The 19,938-nt window shown below is 37.9% G+C and overlaps 1 protein-coding gene across 5 annotated transcripts in view; it reads right to left on the bottom strand.

Annotated features, from left to right (window-relative positions):
• Positions 1-19,938, bottom strand: part of BMS1 (BMS1 ribosome biogenesis factor) — a 51,072-nt gene that overhangs the window by 16,449 nt on the left and 14,685 nt on the right. For 4 of the 5 annotated variants that reach the window (XM_057505810.1, XM_057505813.1, XM_057505812.1 and 1 more), the window contains 8 exons: positions 19,643-19,785; positions 18,837-18,958; positions 18,332-18,525; positions 17,193-17,332; positions 14,686-15,455; positions 14,458-14,559; positions 13,585-13,742; positions 9,333-9,414 (listed from right to left, as the gene is read on the bottom strand). In XM_057505810.1, the coding sequence (XP_057361793.1) occupies positions 9,333-9,414; positions 13,585-13,742; positions 14,458-14,559; positions 14,686-15,455; positions 17,193-17,332; positions 18,332-18,525; positions 18,837-18,958; positions 19,643-19,785 (1,711 nt within the window). The remainder of the gene's footprint in view (positions 1-9,332; positions 9,415-13,584; positions 13,743-14,457; positions 14,560-14,685; positions 15,456-17,192; positions 17,333-18,331; positions 18,526-18,836; positions 18,959-19,642; positions 19,786-19,938) is intronic. The other variant, XM_057505814.1, reaches the window with a different exon arrangement.

Here is a 19,938-nt window from a genome sequence, read left to right as displayed (position 1 = left end):
TAGAAGTGAGAAAGTGTAAATAACAGATGAGCCTTATTCTACTTTAAATTCAAAATCTCAATGGAAGTTTTGTCAGAAAATATCATGAGTAACTCATTAAAATGTTAAAATATAAACACAAAACTACAACCATGACTACAAGATAACCAACTCATCCAAAGATCAGAGAAGAAACTGAAAATGTTATCAAAGATTACCTCTAAGAAAATCTTTACATATATATGCATACCTGTCAAAAATGCTTGACCTGAATCTAATGAAGCCTTTAATCCTAACATGCAGCTCACTGGAATTTAGGAAAACAGAGGAAAAATAAGTTAAATGACACTACAAGGAAATAAAGGTCCCAAATGAGGGACATTTTTCAAAGCAATAAGCCAGGTCTCTTCCAAAAAGTCAACTGTCATAAAACAGGGTGGGTTGTTAGTATGTTGCTCTAGATCAGGGATTGGCAAATAGTAAATCTTTAAGGCTTTTTGGTCATATAGTCTGCAACTACTAATCCTGCCACTGTAGAATAAAAGTGGCCACTGACAATATGTCAGCAAATACACATAAGTGTGTTCTAACAACACTTTATTTATGGACACTGAAATTTGAATTTCATATAATATTTACAAGTCACAAAATATTCTTTCTGGCCTTCAATACCAATTAATACCAATTTAAAAACAAAACATTTCATAATTCACCAAATGGTTTTCAAAGTTATCTGGACCACTGCTGACCTATTAAACTGACAAAACTACCAACAACTGATAATACACACTTTTGGTCAAAATGTGAGGAAAACTGTTCTCTTACACATTGCAGCAATAAGTAGGAGTATGAAATCCAGGACATTTGTCTAACGCAACTTCATTCAAACTTAAAATGTATATATTCCTTGACAGTGTTACTCCATTTCTAAAAATCTGCTATAGAGAAATATTCCTACAAATTATTAAGGATGTTTACTGTGACCTCTTTTTTATAAGAATAAAACATTGAATAAAAATAAAATTGAATGAGACCAATGATTAAATAGGGGATGGCACATCAACACGAATATACAGCCACTAAAAAGAATGTGACTGATCCATATATGTGGCATAGAAAGACATCTTTAATATATATTTGAGTGAAACAAGCATGCTATAGAACATGTTAGGTTTAATAGCATTTTTATTAAAACAAAAAAATGTTATCACACTCTTAACAGTGGCTATACCCCCATAGGCTGGGAGAGGCAGAGGAGGATTTAGCATTTTGGTGTCCCAATTTCCACATTCCTATGTTGAAAGCCTCTGCATTTGAGTAATCTGCAATTATTGCTGTTAACTGTATTTAAACAAGAATATAAAAGTTAAACAGGAGTTTATCTATAAGAATAGGTGCAAATGCAAAGGAAATTAAGAAAATAACAGAGGAGGATTCAAGATGGCGGCATGAGAGGTGAGAAAGAGAACTCCTGACATCCAAATCCAGCTCCTCTGGGACAAAGGAAAGGCAGGTGGTCTGAGAGGCTTCTTGGCAGGGAGATAGCTGCTGAAGGAGCAGGGTTTGCATGGAGCTTGCTGGGAGGGAGAAGGGATAGATGGGAAAGGTTGTCTGGGTGTGCTCTGCCCAGCAGGTTGGGAACTTTCAGGAGCTTCAGGTGCTCCATCCCTCTCACTGGCTTCTCAGCTCTGAGGCCCCCCACTGTGATACTTCCTCCTGGCCTGACAGCACCTGTGGGCAAACCGGCACTCCCTGCCTGGGCATCAGGCCAGCCAGAGGGAAGCCCTGCCTATCACAGCTACAGACGCAAAACACATAGGCTTACGCCTGTGTGCTCAGCCCACTGGTTCTGACAGTGGAGACAGGCACTGAAGCTGGGAAGGAGGAAACAGCTCTATCCACCCTTGAGGCACCAGCGATGCTCCCCTGCAATCCCCGACATTACTCCAGGGACCGAGCAGCTCCAGAGAGTAGAGCTTCTGGGCACTAGAGGGCGCGACATACAAATATGAAATATCAAAGGAACCTGGTTCACACCAAAATCTCACAAACACCAGAAAAAGGCCCAAGTGAAACTGAACTCACCAATCTTCCTAAAAGAGAATTCAAAATAAAAATCATAAACATGCTCATGGAGGTATAGAAAAACATTCAAGAACTCAGAGAAGAATTTAGGATGGAGATTCAATCATTAAGAAATTCCATATCTGAAAAGAAACATACAATGGAGGGATTTAAAAGCAGATTAGATGTAGTAGAAGAGATGGTAAATGGAATAGAAATTCAAAAAGAGGAATACAAAGAAGCTGAGGCACGGAGAGAAAAAAGGACCTCTAGGAATGAAGGAATATTGAGAGAACTGTGTGACCAATCCAAATGGAACAATATTCACATTATAGGGGTACCAGAAGAAGAAAAAGAAGAGAGAAAACGGGATAGAAAGTGTCTTTGAGGAGGTAATTGCTAAAAACTTCCCAAATCTGGGGAAGGAGATAGTCTCTCAGGCTATGGAGGTGCACAGATCTCCCAACACAAGGGACCCAAGGAAGACAAAACCAAGACATATAATAAAATAATTAAAATGGAAAAGATCAAGGATAAGGACAGACTTCTAAAAGCAGCTAGAAAGAGAAAAAAGATCACATACAAAGGAAAACCCATCAGGCTATCATCAGAATTCTCAACAGAAACATTACAGGCCAGAAGGGAGTGGCATGATATATTTAATGCAATGAAACAGAAGGGCTGTGAACCAAAAATACTCTAATCAGCAAGATTATCATTTAAATTTGAAGTAGGGATTAAACAATTTTCAGGTAAGTAAAAGCTGAGAGAATTTACCTCCCACAAACCACAGTTCATTTTGGAGGGACTGCTATAGATGGAAGTGTTTCAGAGGCAAAATAGCTGTCACCAGGGGAAATAAAACCACAGTAAAGAAAGTAGAACAATTACTAAGAAGATGCAAAATCAAATCTACCTAGAAAGTCACTCAAAGGATAGACAGAGAACAGAATGATGGCTAATATATAAAGAATGGAGGAGGAAGAAAAAGGAGGAAAAAAAAAGAAACTTTAGGTTGTGTTTGTAATACCATAATAAGTGAGTTAAGTGAGTTAAATTAGACTAATAGTAAGGGAATTACCCTTGAACCTTTGGTAACCACAGATCTACAGCCTGCAATGGCAATAAGTAGATACTTCTTGATAATCACCCTAAATGTGAAGGGCCTGAATGCACCAATCAAAAGACACAGAAAAGCTGAATGGATAAAAAAACAAGACCCGTCTATATGTTGTCTACAAAAGACTCACTTCAAATCCAAAGACACAGACAGACTGAAAGTAAAGGGATGGAAAAAGATATTTCATGCAACTAATAGGGAGGAAAAAGCAGGTGTTGCAGTACTTGTATCAGACAGAATAGACTTCAAAACAAAGAAAGTACGGAGAAAAAGGATATTACATAATGATAAAGGGGTCAGTCTGACAAGAGGATATAACTATTACAAATATCTATGCACCCAACACAGGATCACCTACATATGTGAAACAAATACGAACATATTTAAAGGTGGAAATAGAATGTAATGCATTCATTTAAGGAGACTTCAATATTCCACTCACTCTGAAGGGCAGATCAACAAGACAGAAAAAAAGTAAGGAGACAGAAGCACTGAACAATGTAAAAGAACAGATGGCCCTAATGGACTTCTACAGAACACTCCATCCAAAAACAACAGGATACACATTCTTCTCAAGTGCACATGAAACATTTTCAAGAATAGGTCATATACTAGGCCACAAAAAGAGCCTCAGGAAATTCAAAAAGATTGCTATTGTACCAATCAGCTTCTCAGACCACAAAGGTATGACACTAGAAATAAATTACACAAAGAAAACAAAAAAAGCCCATAAACACATGGAGGCTTAATAACATGGTCCTAAATAATCAATGGATCAATGACCAAATAAAAACAGAGATCAAGCAATATATGGAGATAAATGATAACAATGACTCAACACTGCAAAATCTGTGGGATGCAGCAAAGGCCGTGCTAAGAGGGAAGTATATTGCAATACAGGCCTACCTCAGGAAAGAACAATCCCATATGAACAGTCTAAACTTACAATTAATTAAACTAGAAGAACAACAAATGAGGCCCAAAGTCAGTAGAAGGATTAGATTAGAGCAGAAATAAATAAAATCAAGAATAAAACAATAGAATCAGTGAAAGCAGGAGCTGGTTCTTTGAGAAAATAAACAAAATAAACCCTACAACAGATTTATCAAGAAAAAAAGAGTCTACACACATAAACAGAATCAGAAATGAGAAAGGAAAAATCACTATGGACACCACAGAAATACGAAGAATTATTAGAGAATACTATGAAAAATTATATGGTAACAAACTGGATAACCTAGAAGAAATAGACAACTTTATAGAAAAATACAATCTTCCAAGGCTGACCCAGGAATAATGAGAATATCTGAACAGACCAATTACCAGCAAGGAAATTGAATTGGTAATCAAAAAACGACCAAAGAACAAAACACCTGAACCAGATGGCTTCACTGCTGAATTTTATCAAACATTTAGTGAAGACATAATACCCATCCTCCTTAAAGTTTTCCAAAAAGTAGAAGATGGAGTACTTCCAAACTCATTCTACAAGGCCACCATCACACTAATACCAAAACCAGGCAAAGATACCACAAAAAAAGGAAAATTACAGACCAATATCCCTGATGAACATAGATGCAAAAATACTCAACAAAATATTAGTAAACCAAATTCAAAAATACATCAAAAAGATCATCCTTCATGATCAAGTAGGATTTATTCCAGGGATGCAAGGATGGTACAACATTCGAAAATCCACAACATCATCCACCACATCAACAAAAAGAAGGACAAAAACCACATGATCATCTCCATAGATGCTGAAAAAGCATTCGACAAAATTCAACATCCATTCATGATAAAAACTCTCCACAAAATGGGCATAGAGGGCAAGTACCTCAACATAATAAAGGCCATATATGATAAACCCACAGCTAACATCATACTGAACAGTGAGAGGCTGAAAGCTTTTCCTCTGAGATCAGGATCAAGACAGGGATGCCCACTCTCCCCACTGTTATTCAACATAGTTCTGGAGGTCTTAGCCATGGCAATTAGACAACATCATGAAATAAAAGTCCTCCAGATTGGCAAGGAAAAAGTTAAACTGTCCCTGTTTGTAGATGACATGATATTGTACATAAAAAAACTGAAGAATCCACTCCAAAAACAAAAAGAATCCACTACTAGATCTAATATCTGAATTCAGCAAAGTTATAGGATACAAAATTAATACACAGAAGTCTGTTGCATTCCTATACACTAATGATGAACTAGCAGAAAGAGAAATCAGGAAAACAATTCCATTCACAATTGCATCAAAAAGAATAAAATACCTAGGAATAAACCTAACCATGGAAGTGAAAGACCTATTATCTGAAAAGTCTAAGACACTCTTGAGAGAAATTAAAGAGAACACTAATAAATGGAAATTCATCCCATGCTCTTGGATAGGAAGAATTAATATTGTCAAAATGGTCATCCTGCTTAAAGCAATCTACAGATTCAATGCAATCCTTATCAAAATACCAACAGCATTCTTCAATGAACTAGAGCAAATAGTCTAAAATTCATATGGAACCACAAAAGACCCCAAAAAGCCAAAGTAATCCTGAGAAGGAAGAATAAAGCAGGGGGGATCTCGCTTCCCAACTTTAAGCTCTACTACAAAGCCACAGTAATCAGGACAATTTGGTACTGGAAAAAGAACAGACATATAGACCAATGGAACAGACTAGAGAGTCCAGATATAAACCCAAGCATATATGGTCAATTAATATATGATAAAGGAGCCATGGACATACAATGGGGAAATGATAACCTCTTCAACAAGTGATGCTGGCAAAACTGGACTGCTACATGCAAGAGAATGAAACTGGATTATTGTCTAGCCCCATACACAAAAATAATGTCAAAATGGATCAAAGACCTGAATGTAAGTCATGAAACCATAAAACTCTTAGAAGAAAACATAGGCAAAAATCTCTTGAATATAAACATGAACAACTTTTTCCTGAACGCATCTCCTCAAGCAAGGGAAACAAGAGCAAAAATGAACAAATGGGACTACATCATGCTAAAAGACTTCAGTACACCAAAGGACACCATCAACAGGACAAAAGGCATCTACAGTATGGGAGAATATATTTGTAAATGACATATCTGACAAGGGGTTAAACATCCCAAATATATAAAGAAGCCACATGCCTCAACACCCAAAAAGCAAATAACCCAATTAAAAAATGGGCAGAGGATATGAACAGACAATTCTCCAAAGAAGAAATTCAGATGGCCAACAGGCACATGAAAAGATGGTCCATATCACTAATTATCAGGGAAATGCAAATTAAAAACACAATGAGATATCACCTCACACCAGTTAGGATGGCCAACATCAAAAAGACTAGGAACAACAAATGCTGGCGAGGATGCAGAGAAAGGGGAACCCTCCTACACTGCTGGTGGGAATGTAAACTAGTTCAACTATTGTGGAAAGCAATATGGAAGTTCCACAAAAAACTAAAAATAGAAATACCATTTGAGCTGGGAATTCCACTCCTAGGAATTTACCCAAAGAAAACAACTTCTCAGCTTCAAAAAGACATATGCACCCTATGTTTATTGCAGCACTATTTACAATAGCCAAGATATGGAAGCAACCTAAGTGTCCATCAGTAGATGAATGGATAAAGAAGATGTGGTACATATACACAATGGAATATTATTAGGCCATTAGAAAGAAACAAATCCTACCATTTGCAACAACATGGATGGAGCTGGAAGATATTATGCTCAGTGAAAAAAGCCAGGTGGTGAAAGACAAGTGCCAAATGATTTCCCTCATTTGTGGAGTATAACAACGAAGCAAAACTGAAGGAACAAAATAGTAGCAGACTCGCAGACTCCAAGAGGGGAACTAGTGGTTAACAAAGGGGAGGGGTGGGGAAGGGTGGGTGGGGAGAGAGGGAGAAGCAGGGGATTGTAGGGTATCATGACTGGTACATATGGTGTGTGTGGGGTCATGGGGAAGACACTAGCTCAGAGAGGACAAAAAGGAACTCTGTGGCATCTTACTACACTGATGGACAGTGACTGCAATGGGGTATGTGGGGGTACTCGATAATAAGGGTGAATGTGATAACCACTGCTTTTCTTGTGAAACCTGCATAAGAGTATATATCAATATAAAATTTAAAAATTTTTAAAATAATGGAAAATGACATGGGTTGCCTTAGATTTCAAAAGGTATAACAGAGATATTTAATGGAGAGAATAGTATGATTATAGCATGAGAATCAAGATGAGACTCGACCAACAGCACAGAAGAGATTACCTTATAATTGGCCCCTGATATACATACACATCTATATGTAAACAAACACAATTGAGAGTGCATCATGATATTCAACCAACAGTGATAGGAAGTGATGATATGTGAATCAAATGAAGCTGATCCTTACTGAAGTTCCAGATGAGATCAAGTTAAATGTATAAAATAAAACTATAAAAATGATTCTATGGCTTGTCATACAAGATAAATTATTTCAATTACTATGATGTGAGGATTCACTCAACAGTCATCAAACTGGCCAGAGCTCTTTTGCTCCCTCAAGGCAAGGACCCAGGTCAATGCATGAGTCACACTGATCAACAGTGTTGATTTGGAACCATGGGTTCAAGGAGTTTGGGGCCGACTGCTCCAGGAACTTGTCAGCACTGCTTACTGATAACATGAGATTGAGGAGGTGAGATGCTGAGAGGTCTCTGCTGTAGCAGGAGCACATCTCTGAGAGAAGCAAAATGTGAGAATTCTAGGTAAGACTCTGGTAGGCTTCCCAGTTCCCTGGTGTTCAATGAACATACATCCCGCCACAGCCCTCACAGAAGGAAGATGGCTGGAGCTGCACCTGGCCTCCAAGGGGGTCTATACTGATACTGCTGTATTCCATCCTTTTCATGTAATAAACTGTAGATTTGGAAGTGCTATAATTTTGGGCACATGAGTTTTTTAGTAACAGAAACCCATAAAATTGCCCATTAGTGCAGTGATGAAAAAGAATGTCTGTGGAAAAAATAATGGTAATGAAATTCTCCCCCAAAAGATTAAGATGTTAAGCGTACAATATTGTAAAATGTATGTTCAATGTATCACTAAACAAATTATTAATTAAATGATAAAAAGCAGAAAAATATTTGCAACAAATGAAGGATAAATATCCTTTACAAAGTAATTTTACCAATCAGTAAAAACATATTAATATTCCACTAGAAAAATGGACAAAGGACATGAACAAGAAATTCAGCAAAGACATGCCTCAGCCACACATCTTAGTGTCACTTAGTAGTAATCAAAGGAATGCCAGTTACAAATATAAGAACTTATTTATCTAGAAGAACATTTTCACCTAGCAAAGTGGCAAAAAAAGGTTTTTTATGGGCAGTACTCAATACCGAATGAAAGCAGTAAAACAGTAAGTATGGAGATGCACTGATCACAGGAGATCAGGAGATCTCCACATAAATAAGAATAGCTTTCTGAAAAACCTTCTGGCAACTGCAGTCCATAAAGACTCAACAATTCTAACTTCTATGAACCTGTCTGATGAAAATAAAAAATGTGATTCAAGAGTTAGTTCAAAGGTGGTCCAGCAGTTATTTACAATATGGATAAAGTAAATTGCTTAAATGTCAAACAACAGAACTATGAGTAGAATTACAAGATGATGAAACACTTAAATCATAAACATGAGATCTTTGAAAAAATTTAATGACACAACGTATATAAAGTTTGATTATAATATATTATATCAAATTTTTAAGTGACTGGAAGGAAATACCTCAAAAGGTTAACAAAGCTTTTCTTTACAGGTGACAGAATGACACAGGTTATGGTATGATATGAACTTCTTATTCTAAATGTTCTACAATGCATAGTATCTTTATCATCAAAAGAAAAATATATGTGAGTACATTTTTCATACACCAAAAAAACTTTTTAACAAATGCATGATAAAATTCATGGTAAATGTCCCACTTTACTCCTAGGTCCACATGTTAACAAGCCAGCCAGTGAAGAAAATAAGATTACCATGAGAAGAGGAACAGGATATTACCCACAGCTCCTCCCAGAGTTCCCCAAAACACTTCACAATTGACTATTAAGGATAGGAAAGAAAAGCAAGTATAGAGAAGGCAGTATATTATCTGAATATTATAGCCCTTTACTTACCATCCTCTGCTAAGATCTTGGCAGCATCTTTGTCATCTTCCCACTTCCCAGTCACAAAGCAATCTCTGATGCTGTTCATAACCTTACACAGAAAAGTCAGCACTTAGGTGACATGCTACAATCACTCAACAAAGAATTGCTATCAAGAAACAGTAGGAGGTGACAACTTGCTTTAAATGCTTTTCAAGACAATTTCATGGATATTCTTTCCAAGCAGGCCTATGAAATAACTTTACCTTTGATGTAGACAGTAAAACCACAGAGATAAAATCATAAATGTCATAACATTAAGGAGAGACAGGCAAAGTACAGTACTACTAGCTGACTGACCTGGTGAATAAACAGATACTTATTAATTCAACTGATTTTCAAAGTTGATTAGCACTCCTAAGGCAATAAAATTAGCATTTTTACAAAGTTGGTATTACTATTTGTTAATCCAGCCTTATTGTGGCTGTTTGAGAACTTAATTCCTTGACCAATGACAATATTCTGACAGAGACAAAATGTCCTGCATGAGCATGACAGTGCAACAGTACCAATGAGGTTCCCAATCTCAGATCTACTACATCATCCAATACACACATGCAGTGAATGCTGAGTGCACCTCTCAAACCTGGAATAAAACCTTGTGTACAATTCTCCATCTCAGAGTCTGTGTCCTGGTAACCTGACCTACGACAGACAGCATGTCACTCACTGCCAAGGCTTCAAAAACACACTTATAGAAATCTTTACATAAGGCCTGGCTTTCACCTCATCACATTTGGTCATAAATCTGTTTCACATATACAACCTCACTCTCCACAAGCAGCCTTGAGGCTACCATGACTACAGTAGATACAAAAGCAATTTGTTCATTTACTCATTCCTTCATGCTTATTTATAATCACTAAATAAATACTGAATCTACTCTGTGCCAAAAAGCTTTGTAAGCACCAAAGAGCAAACTTCCTTGGAGACCCTTGTTTTCCTGAAGCTTAACAACTGACTTACAGGAACCAAAGATAAAACAGATGAAAAAAATAGGCTCTCCAAGATAAAAACACTCAACAATCTGGGAACAGAAGGGAACTTCCTCAACCTGATAACGGGCATCCATTAAAAATCCACACCTAGCATCACACTTAATCGTGAAAGACTGAGAGCTTTCTTCCTAAGATTAGAAGTGAGACAAGAATGTCTGCTCTCAGGACTTCTATTTACCGTTGTACTAGATGTTCTAGCCAGGGCAATTAGGCAAGAAAATAAAATAAAAGGCAACCAGTTTACAAAGGAAAAAACTATCTCTATTCACAGATGATATGACCTTGTATATAGAAAAGCCTAAAGAATACACTGAAAAGCTACTAGAAGTAATATATGAGTTAGCAATGCTTGCAAGATACTGCATCATATACAACAGTGAATTTTGTTTCTATACACTAGCAATGAACAATCCAATAATGAAACTGAGAAAACAGTTCCTTTCAAAATAGCATCAAAAATATACTAGGAATAATTTCAACAAAAGATATCAGTAAATGGTAAATCAAAACCACAATGAGATACCAAGTAACACCCCTAGGAGGGCTGTAATTTAAAAAAAAAAAGAGCATATAATAAGAGTTGGTGAGGATGTAGGCAAATTAGAAGCTACATACACTGCGCTGGTGGGAGTGTAAAATGGTATAGGCACTTTTGAAAAGAGAAATGGAACAACATATGAGGGAAAAAATTTAACTGTTTTCAGTAATTATATACATAGCAACATGTATAATATTATTCTGACACTATTTTGTGTATAATGTGGGATAAAGCAAATGAGTAATTATACAATTTTCTAATTTCATTACCTTCAGATTCAAACCAGTAATCATTCTCCAGTTGAAAAATAGGAGAGACAAATCTTTAAGATGAAAGGTTAAATGAAAATTCCCTAATTCTGACTCTGAATTGGAAACATCTGTATAAATTTTTTCAGCTCTGGTCACTGACAACGCCTAGAAACAAAGACCAAACCATAGCAAAGAGTTATGCAAGAAAACAGACAAGTACAGTACTACTAGCCGACTGACAAGTAGTACTTGTATCAAGCCTAGACTGTGATACTGAAATACCATTTTGTACTAAAAGAAATCAGGACCTCTTACGGCTTACTTCCAAATCTCACATCAGATATACGTACAAGATGATGTTGGAACATCTTCTATTGGAGAGCAAGTGAGCAATCAAGGACTACTAGGATCGTACCAAAGAACTCAACAATCAACTTGAAGAGACTCCCCTGGCCACAGATGGGATAAACATGAGCATCAATAAGGATAACAAGTGCAGTGGAAGGAATCACCCAACTGTATTTAAATCCATGAGTTCAAAATGCTACTCAAAAAAAAAGTCACCTTTGGAGAATCATTCTGAAAACCGGTAAAAAGCATCAAGCATTTATCCTGTTTACATGGAACTGAGGAACCAAACAGTAGATGAGGGGAAGTTTCTTTGTACATAAGCATTCCAGCTAATACATAAATAAAAATCTGACCAGAATATCACCATTTTATATCCTTAATAAAAATATGGTTCTAGGCATTGAGGATCAACAGCTTTTAACATCACAAGATGATTTTATGTGCCCACTAATGAAATATTACCACTTTGGCAAGCAATCTTGCCAAACAAAAACCCTAAATCTAATCAGACCTCTAGATAGGGTAGCTATGTTTATTTAAAACTTAAAACTAAAACCTTAGTTCTTCTGTGTCACCAGCCACATTTAAAGTACTCAGCAGCCACAAGTAGCCACACTAGACAGTTTATATGTACATCATTTCCATCATCACAGACAGTTCTACTGGTATTGTCTGTACCAATTTACAGGAAATACAGAGGAGCTGATAAATGCAGACCCACGAAGTCCAGAATGTGAGAAACTCTGTATCAAATACCTGGCTTCTCTTTTTTTCTGAGGATTTTTTTTATTGAAGTATAGTTGGTACACCATATTATATCGGTTTCAAGTATACATCATAGTGACTCAACAGTTATCTACATTATTATATGCTCACCCCAACTACTGTAAGTTACTGTCAACATAGAAGGATGTTACAGAACCACTGACTATATTCTCTATGCTGTACTTTCATCTCTGTGCTAGTTTATATTACAACTGAGATTTTGTTCCACTTTATCTCCTTCCCCTATTACCTGCCCATGCCAACCCCTCCCTGATGGTAACCACCAGTCTCTTCTCAGTGTCTATGAGTCTATTTGTTTTGTTTTTTTAGATTCCACATATATTTGACTTCTTACACAAATAAAATGTAAGGGAAAATGAGATGGGTGGAGGGGAGGATTATAGGTTAAGAGACTTAAAAGCATAGTGAAAAACAAAAAAAAGCCCTAGTAAAACTAAATTTTGGTGGTTACTGATGCAAACTTGGATGATGCAATGAAGAAAGGAAGGCTATCATTACTCAAAGAGACATGGTTCCTTTTCTGCAGGGAGCAGAGGACGACGACTGGGATGGACGCATGGTGGTGACAGGGTTACTCACCTAGTAATCCATTGAGTTAAACAATTGTTTTAGGTGGATTTCTATAATCTGTATTAAATTTTACTATAAAAAATGGTTACATAAAATCTCATAAAGTGCTCAGTGAATTAAAATAAGTAATGTGATAGTGATCGGGCCTCTCTGAAGAATGACATATAAGTTAAACTGAATGAACAAAAGAAGCCAGCCTTGGGAAGATTAGAACATTCCAGAGGAGAAAATATAAGGGCAAGAGGCCAAAGAGGAGATTAAGCCTGACAGGTTGCAGAACTAAATGGATTCCAGTGTGACTAGAGAGCACTGAGCTGGGTAACAAACTTTTATCAGTATCACGGATCTATGTTTGTTTATGACAGTAGATATCAGAAATGTCAACTCAGGGACCCTGGATATATCCTAGTATAAAGCACAAAATATCTCAAGTATGAAGTTTCAAGTATGAAAACTTATGTGCAATGCTTCCAAATAAAGATTAACACTACAACCCACACTAAGGTTGAACATTTTCATTTTCTCCATAACACATGCATGAGGTCTGACTCAACTCAGAACATGTCACTGATGAAGGTGCATGAAATCTCCATTCCAGTATCTGGGGAAATGTCCTGTTATAAAAGAAGCTAGTACCAGGTATGCAATACTGAAATCACATCATCTTCTTTTATAACAATTCCCTAATTCTCTCCTAAGCCAAACATACTATTCATATTCAGCCTTACCTCCTCTAAATCCCAATCACGGGGCGCCTCCACGTGAAACCTGGAGCAGTCCAAAGAGTCAGCTTTGTGCTTACACTCTCTGGCAGGTTGGCTGACACGGAATAACCCTCCAAGCTCTTCCCTGGTATCACCATCGTCTTCTTCATTGTCCTCTGTCACTGAGGAGACCACCATGATGGAAAAGTGAGACAAATCTACACCCTGGAGGACCAGAGACTAAGTGTCCCTCTTTGTAGTGGGCACGGTGGGTGCCCGAGGGCGCCAGCCCCAGACAGAGAAAGGCCAGGAAAACGACTGCTCCGTGTGTCTGGAGGACTTCTGCCCTCCCAGAGGGTAGCAGCAGGTCCGCTGAGAAGAGAGAATGCTGGGGTGGGAGAGGGAAGGGACACTGAAAGGCAGAGCTTCCACTTATCACAGAGTCTCTCCTGAAGAATGCTCAGCCTAATCACTAAGAGTACCTAAGCAAAACCTGAATGGAAATGAAAACTCTTTGGCTTCGATGCTCCTGCTCACATATATACTCCTCTGGCCTTGTTCTCATCACGTAGTAACTGGGAACCACAATATAAATTCATCACTTTATATTTTTCTGGCACTAAATTCTACAAAAAAATTCTCATGAAGGACTTTGTACAGGGGGTATGAAAATGGTATAACAGAGTATTCTTATTAAAAGTTTTACGGTAAGACCATAAATCTGTACATGGCATATCGTGAGGATGTATGGTCCTCACAAGCTGATTAAAAACACCTGTCAAATATAAACTACAGCAGCCAGTATCTGTAGGATATCAAATGTACCACCCAATCCTCCAAATAGTCTCAGAAACCTAAAATGTTTACATGTTTTGCTCTGAGCCAGGGCTCTTTTACCTGCCCCATAAATGAGCCTTCGAAGGTTCGGAGTTGCTTGCTGCTGCCTCAGAAAGGCCTCAGCTGCCTTCCGGGAAAGTTCATCCTTCCACCTGAGGGCGCCTGAAAGGACCAACACCAGTGTCAGGTAAGCCTGTCCTCTCCACTTCAAGCCCACCGCTCATTCACCCTGCAATCCTCTTATGAGGAGCAACGTCTACAATGGCAGTAAATTAAACATAAGCATACCTGATGTTTCTGTGGAATAGCTGCTCTCTTCCTTGTAATTCTCCTCCTCTTTGAGTAAGTCTTCCACATCACTGGTCTCATCAATTGAGTTCTCTGACCCCAGTTTCCGACCACGGACCACTTGAGAAGTCTTTGGAAACTTTTTCCTAATAACCTCTTCTTTCCTGGAATCCTCTTCCTCTGTACTGAGAGAGAAGCTTTCTTCAGATCCATCTTTGGAAGCAAGTGCCTCTTCAGCTTTGCAATGACCCGAATCTGAAGTGGTGAGGATTGCTTTTTTGATTGTCAAAGACTTCTCCAGACTCAAACTGTCACTCGAACCATTAGTCTGTAAAAGTCTTGGTTTCCCACCTTCCCCAACAGCCTCTGATTCCAAAACATCCCTTTCCCCTTCTGCAGCAGAATCTTCTTCTTCACTGCTTTCACCGGCTTCCTCCCCTTCTCCTTCTTCCTGTGAGCTCCTCTCAAGGTCCTCGTCACTATCAGCAAAGGCTGGCAAATCCACCTCAACGTCCTCATCCATCTCCTCCAGCCTCTGGCGTCTGACACTTTGCCCAGTCAGATACACTTCCTCAGTCATTCCAGCATCTTCCTCCTCTTCTGTCTCATCATCGCTAGCGCTACTTTCCAATCTGTCACCTTCAGACACTTCTCCTTCGTCTTCATCATCACTATCTCCAGACTCATCTTCTTCATCTCCAAAAATGGCTCTCCGACGCACTCGACCAGTTTTCAGGTCCATCTGCTTTTCCTCTTTTGGCATCCAGAGCCTATGTTACCAAGTAAATGAAAAACAATTCAGTTTATAAAATACTCAGCTAATCTAGAAATGGCAATCAAGAATGATTTGATAAATACTGGGATAGTTAATAAGCAAATGTGCACAGTTCTCTAACACTGCTCTTCAAAAGAACTTATAGAATATAGAGATAATTTTTTAAAAGTATTACTTTAAGAGAAAACTGCTTAAAAGGGAAATGAGTGTTTAATATTGGTTTTAGAAGACTTATCATTTCCAGCTTGAAACAGACGACCTTTAGAGAAATGGCTGACTCCAGGTCCAAGGCAGGGAAGTAAGAGTAAGCCTGGAACATCTGCTGTGTCAGAAGCCAGGAAATGCTCAAAGACTAACAGGGATGTACCACAGGAGACAGGAGGCACACTGAAGGGTCAGCATGGACATCAGAAAGAATAATGACTGTAATGGGATAACAAATGGAATTTTTTTCAAAAAGTCCATTAGTCAACAGTGACACTAAAATAAAGGAGTAGAAGTAAAAAAACTCTTTGTTAAAGAACACCAACTAACAAATGCAGGAAGAATAGCAGATGACGAATATTGCCATTTTGAAATCACCAATGTAATTTGATAAAGAATCATCAAGATGCTAAAATCATCGGTGAAATAAAAGAGTTCATTATGAAGGTACTTAATGTAGCAGCATATATAAAATTATGAAAAAAAAGAAATTAGGAAAATATTAAAATTGTACTAAGAATGGATGTTAGATATATATAAATAACAACAATATGATGACTATATAAAAAGGCTATAGAGAAAAAGGAAGTGTTTACAATATTGACACAAAAGTTTTACATGTATTGTGACTGTAACCATATTAAAAAGAGTTTCCATGTAGACAAGGAAGACTAGAGGAATACTCAAAACCAGCCAGCTAAGAACACTGATCTTAATAGGGGATCTTTTAGTGACTATTTACCTCATTTAGCCAGGCATCAGGCTAAACCATTTATGTACACTATTGTATTTAATCATCACAACTCCTATGAGGTATTAGGAAACTGAGGCCTAGTAAGACTGATTTCCCCAAACTAGGGTGCCCATTTCACTTAACTACCACACTTTACTACCTGTGAGTTAGAGGGCAACAATTTTTTCCAAAATAATTTTCCTTTGTTTTTGTATATTTACAATAAATTATAAACTAGATAAGCTCAATCATTCCAGACTGATTATTGGGAGTCATAAATCACTACAACAAAACCAAAGCCCCCACTATATATAAGGTATACTAATTCCCAACCCAGACAGAAAATAATTCACATAAGCCAGACATTACTGGAAATCACCCCACAGGAAAATACTGCAACACAATCTAAGTAAAACTAGGGACAAGATATGTGGCCTCTGGACATCTGCCCGAACAAGCCCCAACTCTGCCCGTTTTAGTGTTTTGGCCATTAAAAGAAAGCCTAGTGTCCTCAGGTCTCCAAAGAAACAAAAAGCAACCTATGGAAAGGTTTTGTGGAAATTGAGGAATATCCTGGGTCTGTTAAAGACTGAATCCTGTAAAATATTTCAAGGAAATATTTCCATGTAACATCACATAACTGAAGAGCCCTCATATGCACATACAAAGCAAAGCAAAGCAAAACAAAACATCTTGGAATGAATCCTACCTAAAATGTGCTATGATGGCACAGTTATGGTGATATAATCTTCTGTAATATATATATTTTTATAAATAGAAAAATAGCAAACTTACCCTGGATTGTCTATGTCCTCTGACCCCAGTGGTTTAGAATCAGAAAAAAGTGTCACCCTACTTGAAGCCATCTTGGCATCAATAGTGGAATGGGTGGAAATGAGACTCTGGACCAGTTCATGGGTGGGCCTCACCTCATCCTGTCAAGGCCACCAAGAAAGAGAAAATGAGGAACACACAGGGATTCTGAAGACACTGGTTTCAGTCAGTATCCCAAAATTACCCTAAACATAGTTCCTGAAAACCTTTCTGCCACAAAAAAAGAAAAGAAAATTCTTACAACAAAGCCTATAATTGATCTCACTCTTCAATGAACTTTTCTAAAGTTCAAAGACTATACAATCTGATAACTTAAATACTTAGCAAGAAAAACCTTAGGTGCCAATGCTACAGAAAGCATTTATCTTAACCTAGTAAAATCCCACTGCAGATTAGAGAAATAAAAATCTGGAGTCCAATAAAAGAGGGGGTGCTGCCTTTGACTGAAAAATTTTTCACCTCAGGGAATTTACTGCATAGGAAGATTCCCCCAGTGAGGAAAGCTGCATGCATGAAGGAGCTAACTGCAGCACTGTTCAAGCCAGGGGAAACTGGGGGTAAGCCCATGGCCCTCCAAGGGTTGGTTCAGTAAATGAGGTTTATCCATATAATGCAAAATACTACACAACTCTAAGTAAAGACTGAAGAAGCACTGTAAATAGCAACAGGAAACAAGGGACTCACGTATTCTCAGGACCCCCACAAGCTGCAAAAGCATTTACAGTTGGAGCCCCTAAAACAAATATTACTTCTCTTTCTCTCTCACACACACACATATAAGTGCCATATATACATATATATGAGATAACCTAAATATATATAATCTAAATAAATTTGTATATGTTTAGAGACAATCAGAAAAAAAAAAGAGAACAACCGAAGAGTGCTAGAAACAATGATTTTATATAGAAATGGGAGGTACAGGCACCAAACTGCTTAAAATGCTTACTGGGAGACAGGATTCCCATGACATTAACTGCATGGAATACTTGATGCAATTAAGTACTCTGTATATTTACAATAGGCATTGTAGCCTTTATCACAAATATAAATACAAATAAAAAGCTGACTACATTACATTCCTGCGACCTCCTGCTCACCGGTTCTTGGAAGCCATGGCTGCCACCAAGGTCAACATAGACAGCATCTTTGTCATACAGCACACCACCAACTCCAGAGAGAGGTGCATAAACCAACTTCTCCTTCTCATTTAAACAGCGCTTCTTCTGTTGCTCAGGAAGTGCACAGGGGTCTGGGAGGAAAATGATGTCACTCACAGCAAAATCTCCTACACCTGCAAGACAGACACAGGAAGGTGGCTTTAGCTGACAAGCACATCGACTGTCTGCAGAAAGGGCCCACAGTCGGAAGTGCCCAGCCACAAGGGCACTGTTTGACACTGGCTCTGTTTCTCTAGCTGACCGACACTGTCAGAGCAGAGGAGCTTTGGCCAACTAACCAACACCTTTGCTGGCCAAAGGTGGGTTACTCTTCAAACCTCTAGTAAGGTAGCTCTGTCTTGTTTGGCCATTTTGTTCAGTTTTCCTGAGAAATGAAGTCATCCGAAGAGTTTTACAAATACAGTATATGACAACAAAAGGATACCTGGCATGTGAACTTGGCTTTTATTTTTCAAGTGTGCTCCTCTCAAATAACCATAAAGAGACACCTTTCGGTCACACTTGATATTTGTGCGGATATCTTCAGGGTTTGTCAGATCTTCCATCCTAGTAAAGCAAAACCCAATCATATGGCAGAAATGAATGTCAAAGTTCTACTTCCCTTCACATGTCAGTGATTCATCAAATTCACTAGTTCCTAAACACACTGTTTAGAAAATACACAGAAATAAGCACAGTTCACCATCTACCAGAGGAAAACTATCATACACATGAGACCCCTCTTAGGTTTTATGTTATACATATTCTGTAAGTAAGACACCAGAAATGGGAAAACTTGTATCCAAGGTCAGGGAAGAGTAAAGAACATTCCAAGTAAACCCTTTATGGAAGAGGGTTAAGCTTTCATCTGTTTTTGCAAGTGTGTCTTGGATTCTGGCGGGTAGAGAAAGAGTATTCCAGGTTGGGAAAACAGTATGAAAAAATCAAGGAAGGAAAGCCTGGGGCACATGTGAGCAATTGGAACACCATGGTCTAAATAGAGTATGACTAAAAATTAAGGTCGAAAAAGCAGGATGGGGCCACATCATGTAGCCTTAAATGCTACAAAAATTTCACATTTTTCTAAACATTTCATACTTTATTCCTGAAGCCACAGCATCTTTGAACAATGTTAGCCATACCCACTATTCAAAAATAAGCAGAAAATAATCTCTATTACTGTTCTCTTTCTAACCTTTTTAGCTTTGCAATACATGGGCCAGGAAGAAAAAATTTATATTCCTTTTTTACCTGTCTGCCAGGATATAAGGGTGAGAGGTTTGCCATGTAAGAGGTCTAAACTTCATAACTGTAATAAAACGGCCCAGATTGTGAATTTCTTGGTTTTGATATTCTCCATGTACCATTCCAGAAAGGAAGAACAGCTTGGCACCCTAAAATAATAATGATAAAATTAAATTTCAATTAAATTCTTGTCCATATTATTCCAAAATAAAGGCCTCTAACCAAGAAGCAGTCCTCAGGCACCACTGTGCTATGCTCCCAGAACACTGCTGGCTTCTTTCAGGACTCATTTTGTTAGGGCT

Source organism: Manis pentadactyla, chromosome 8, assembly GCF_030020395.1.
Source record: "Manis pentadactyla isolate mManPen7 chromosome 8, mManPen7.hap1, whole genome shotgun sequence".
NCBI lineage: Eukaryota > Metazoa > Chordata > Mammalia > Pholidota > Manidae > Manis > Manis pentadactyla.
Note: the sequence above shows the minus strand (reverse complement) of the source record. Positions and strands in the feature narration are given on the sequence as shown.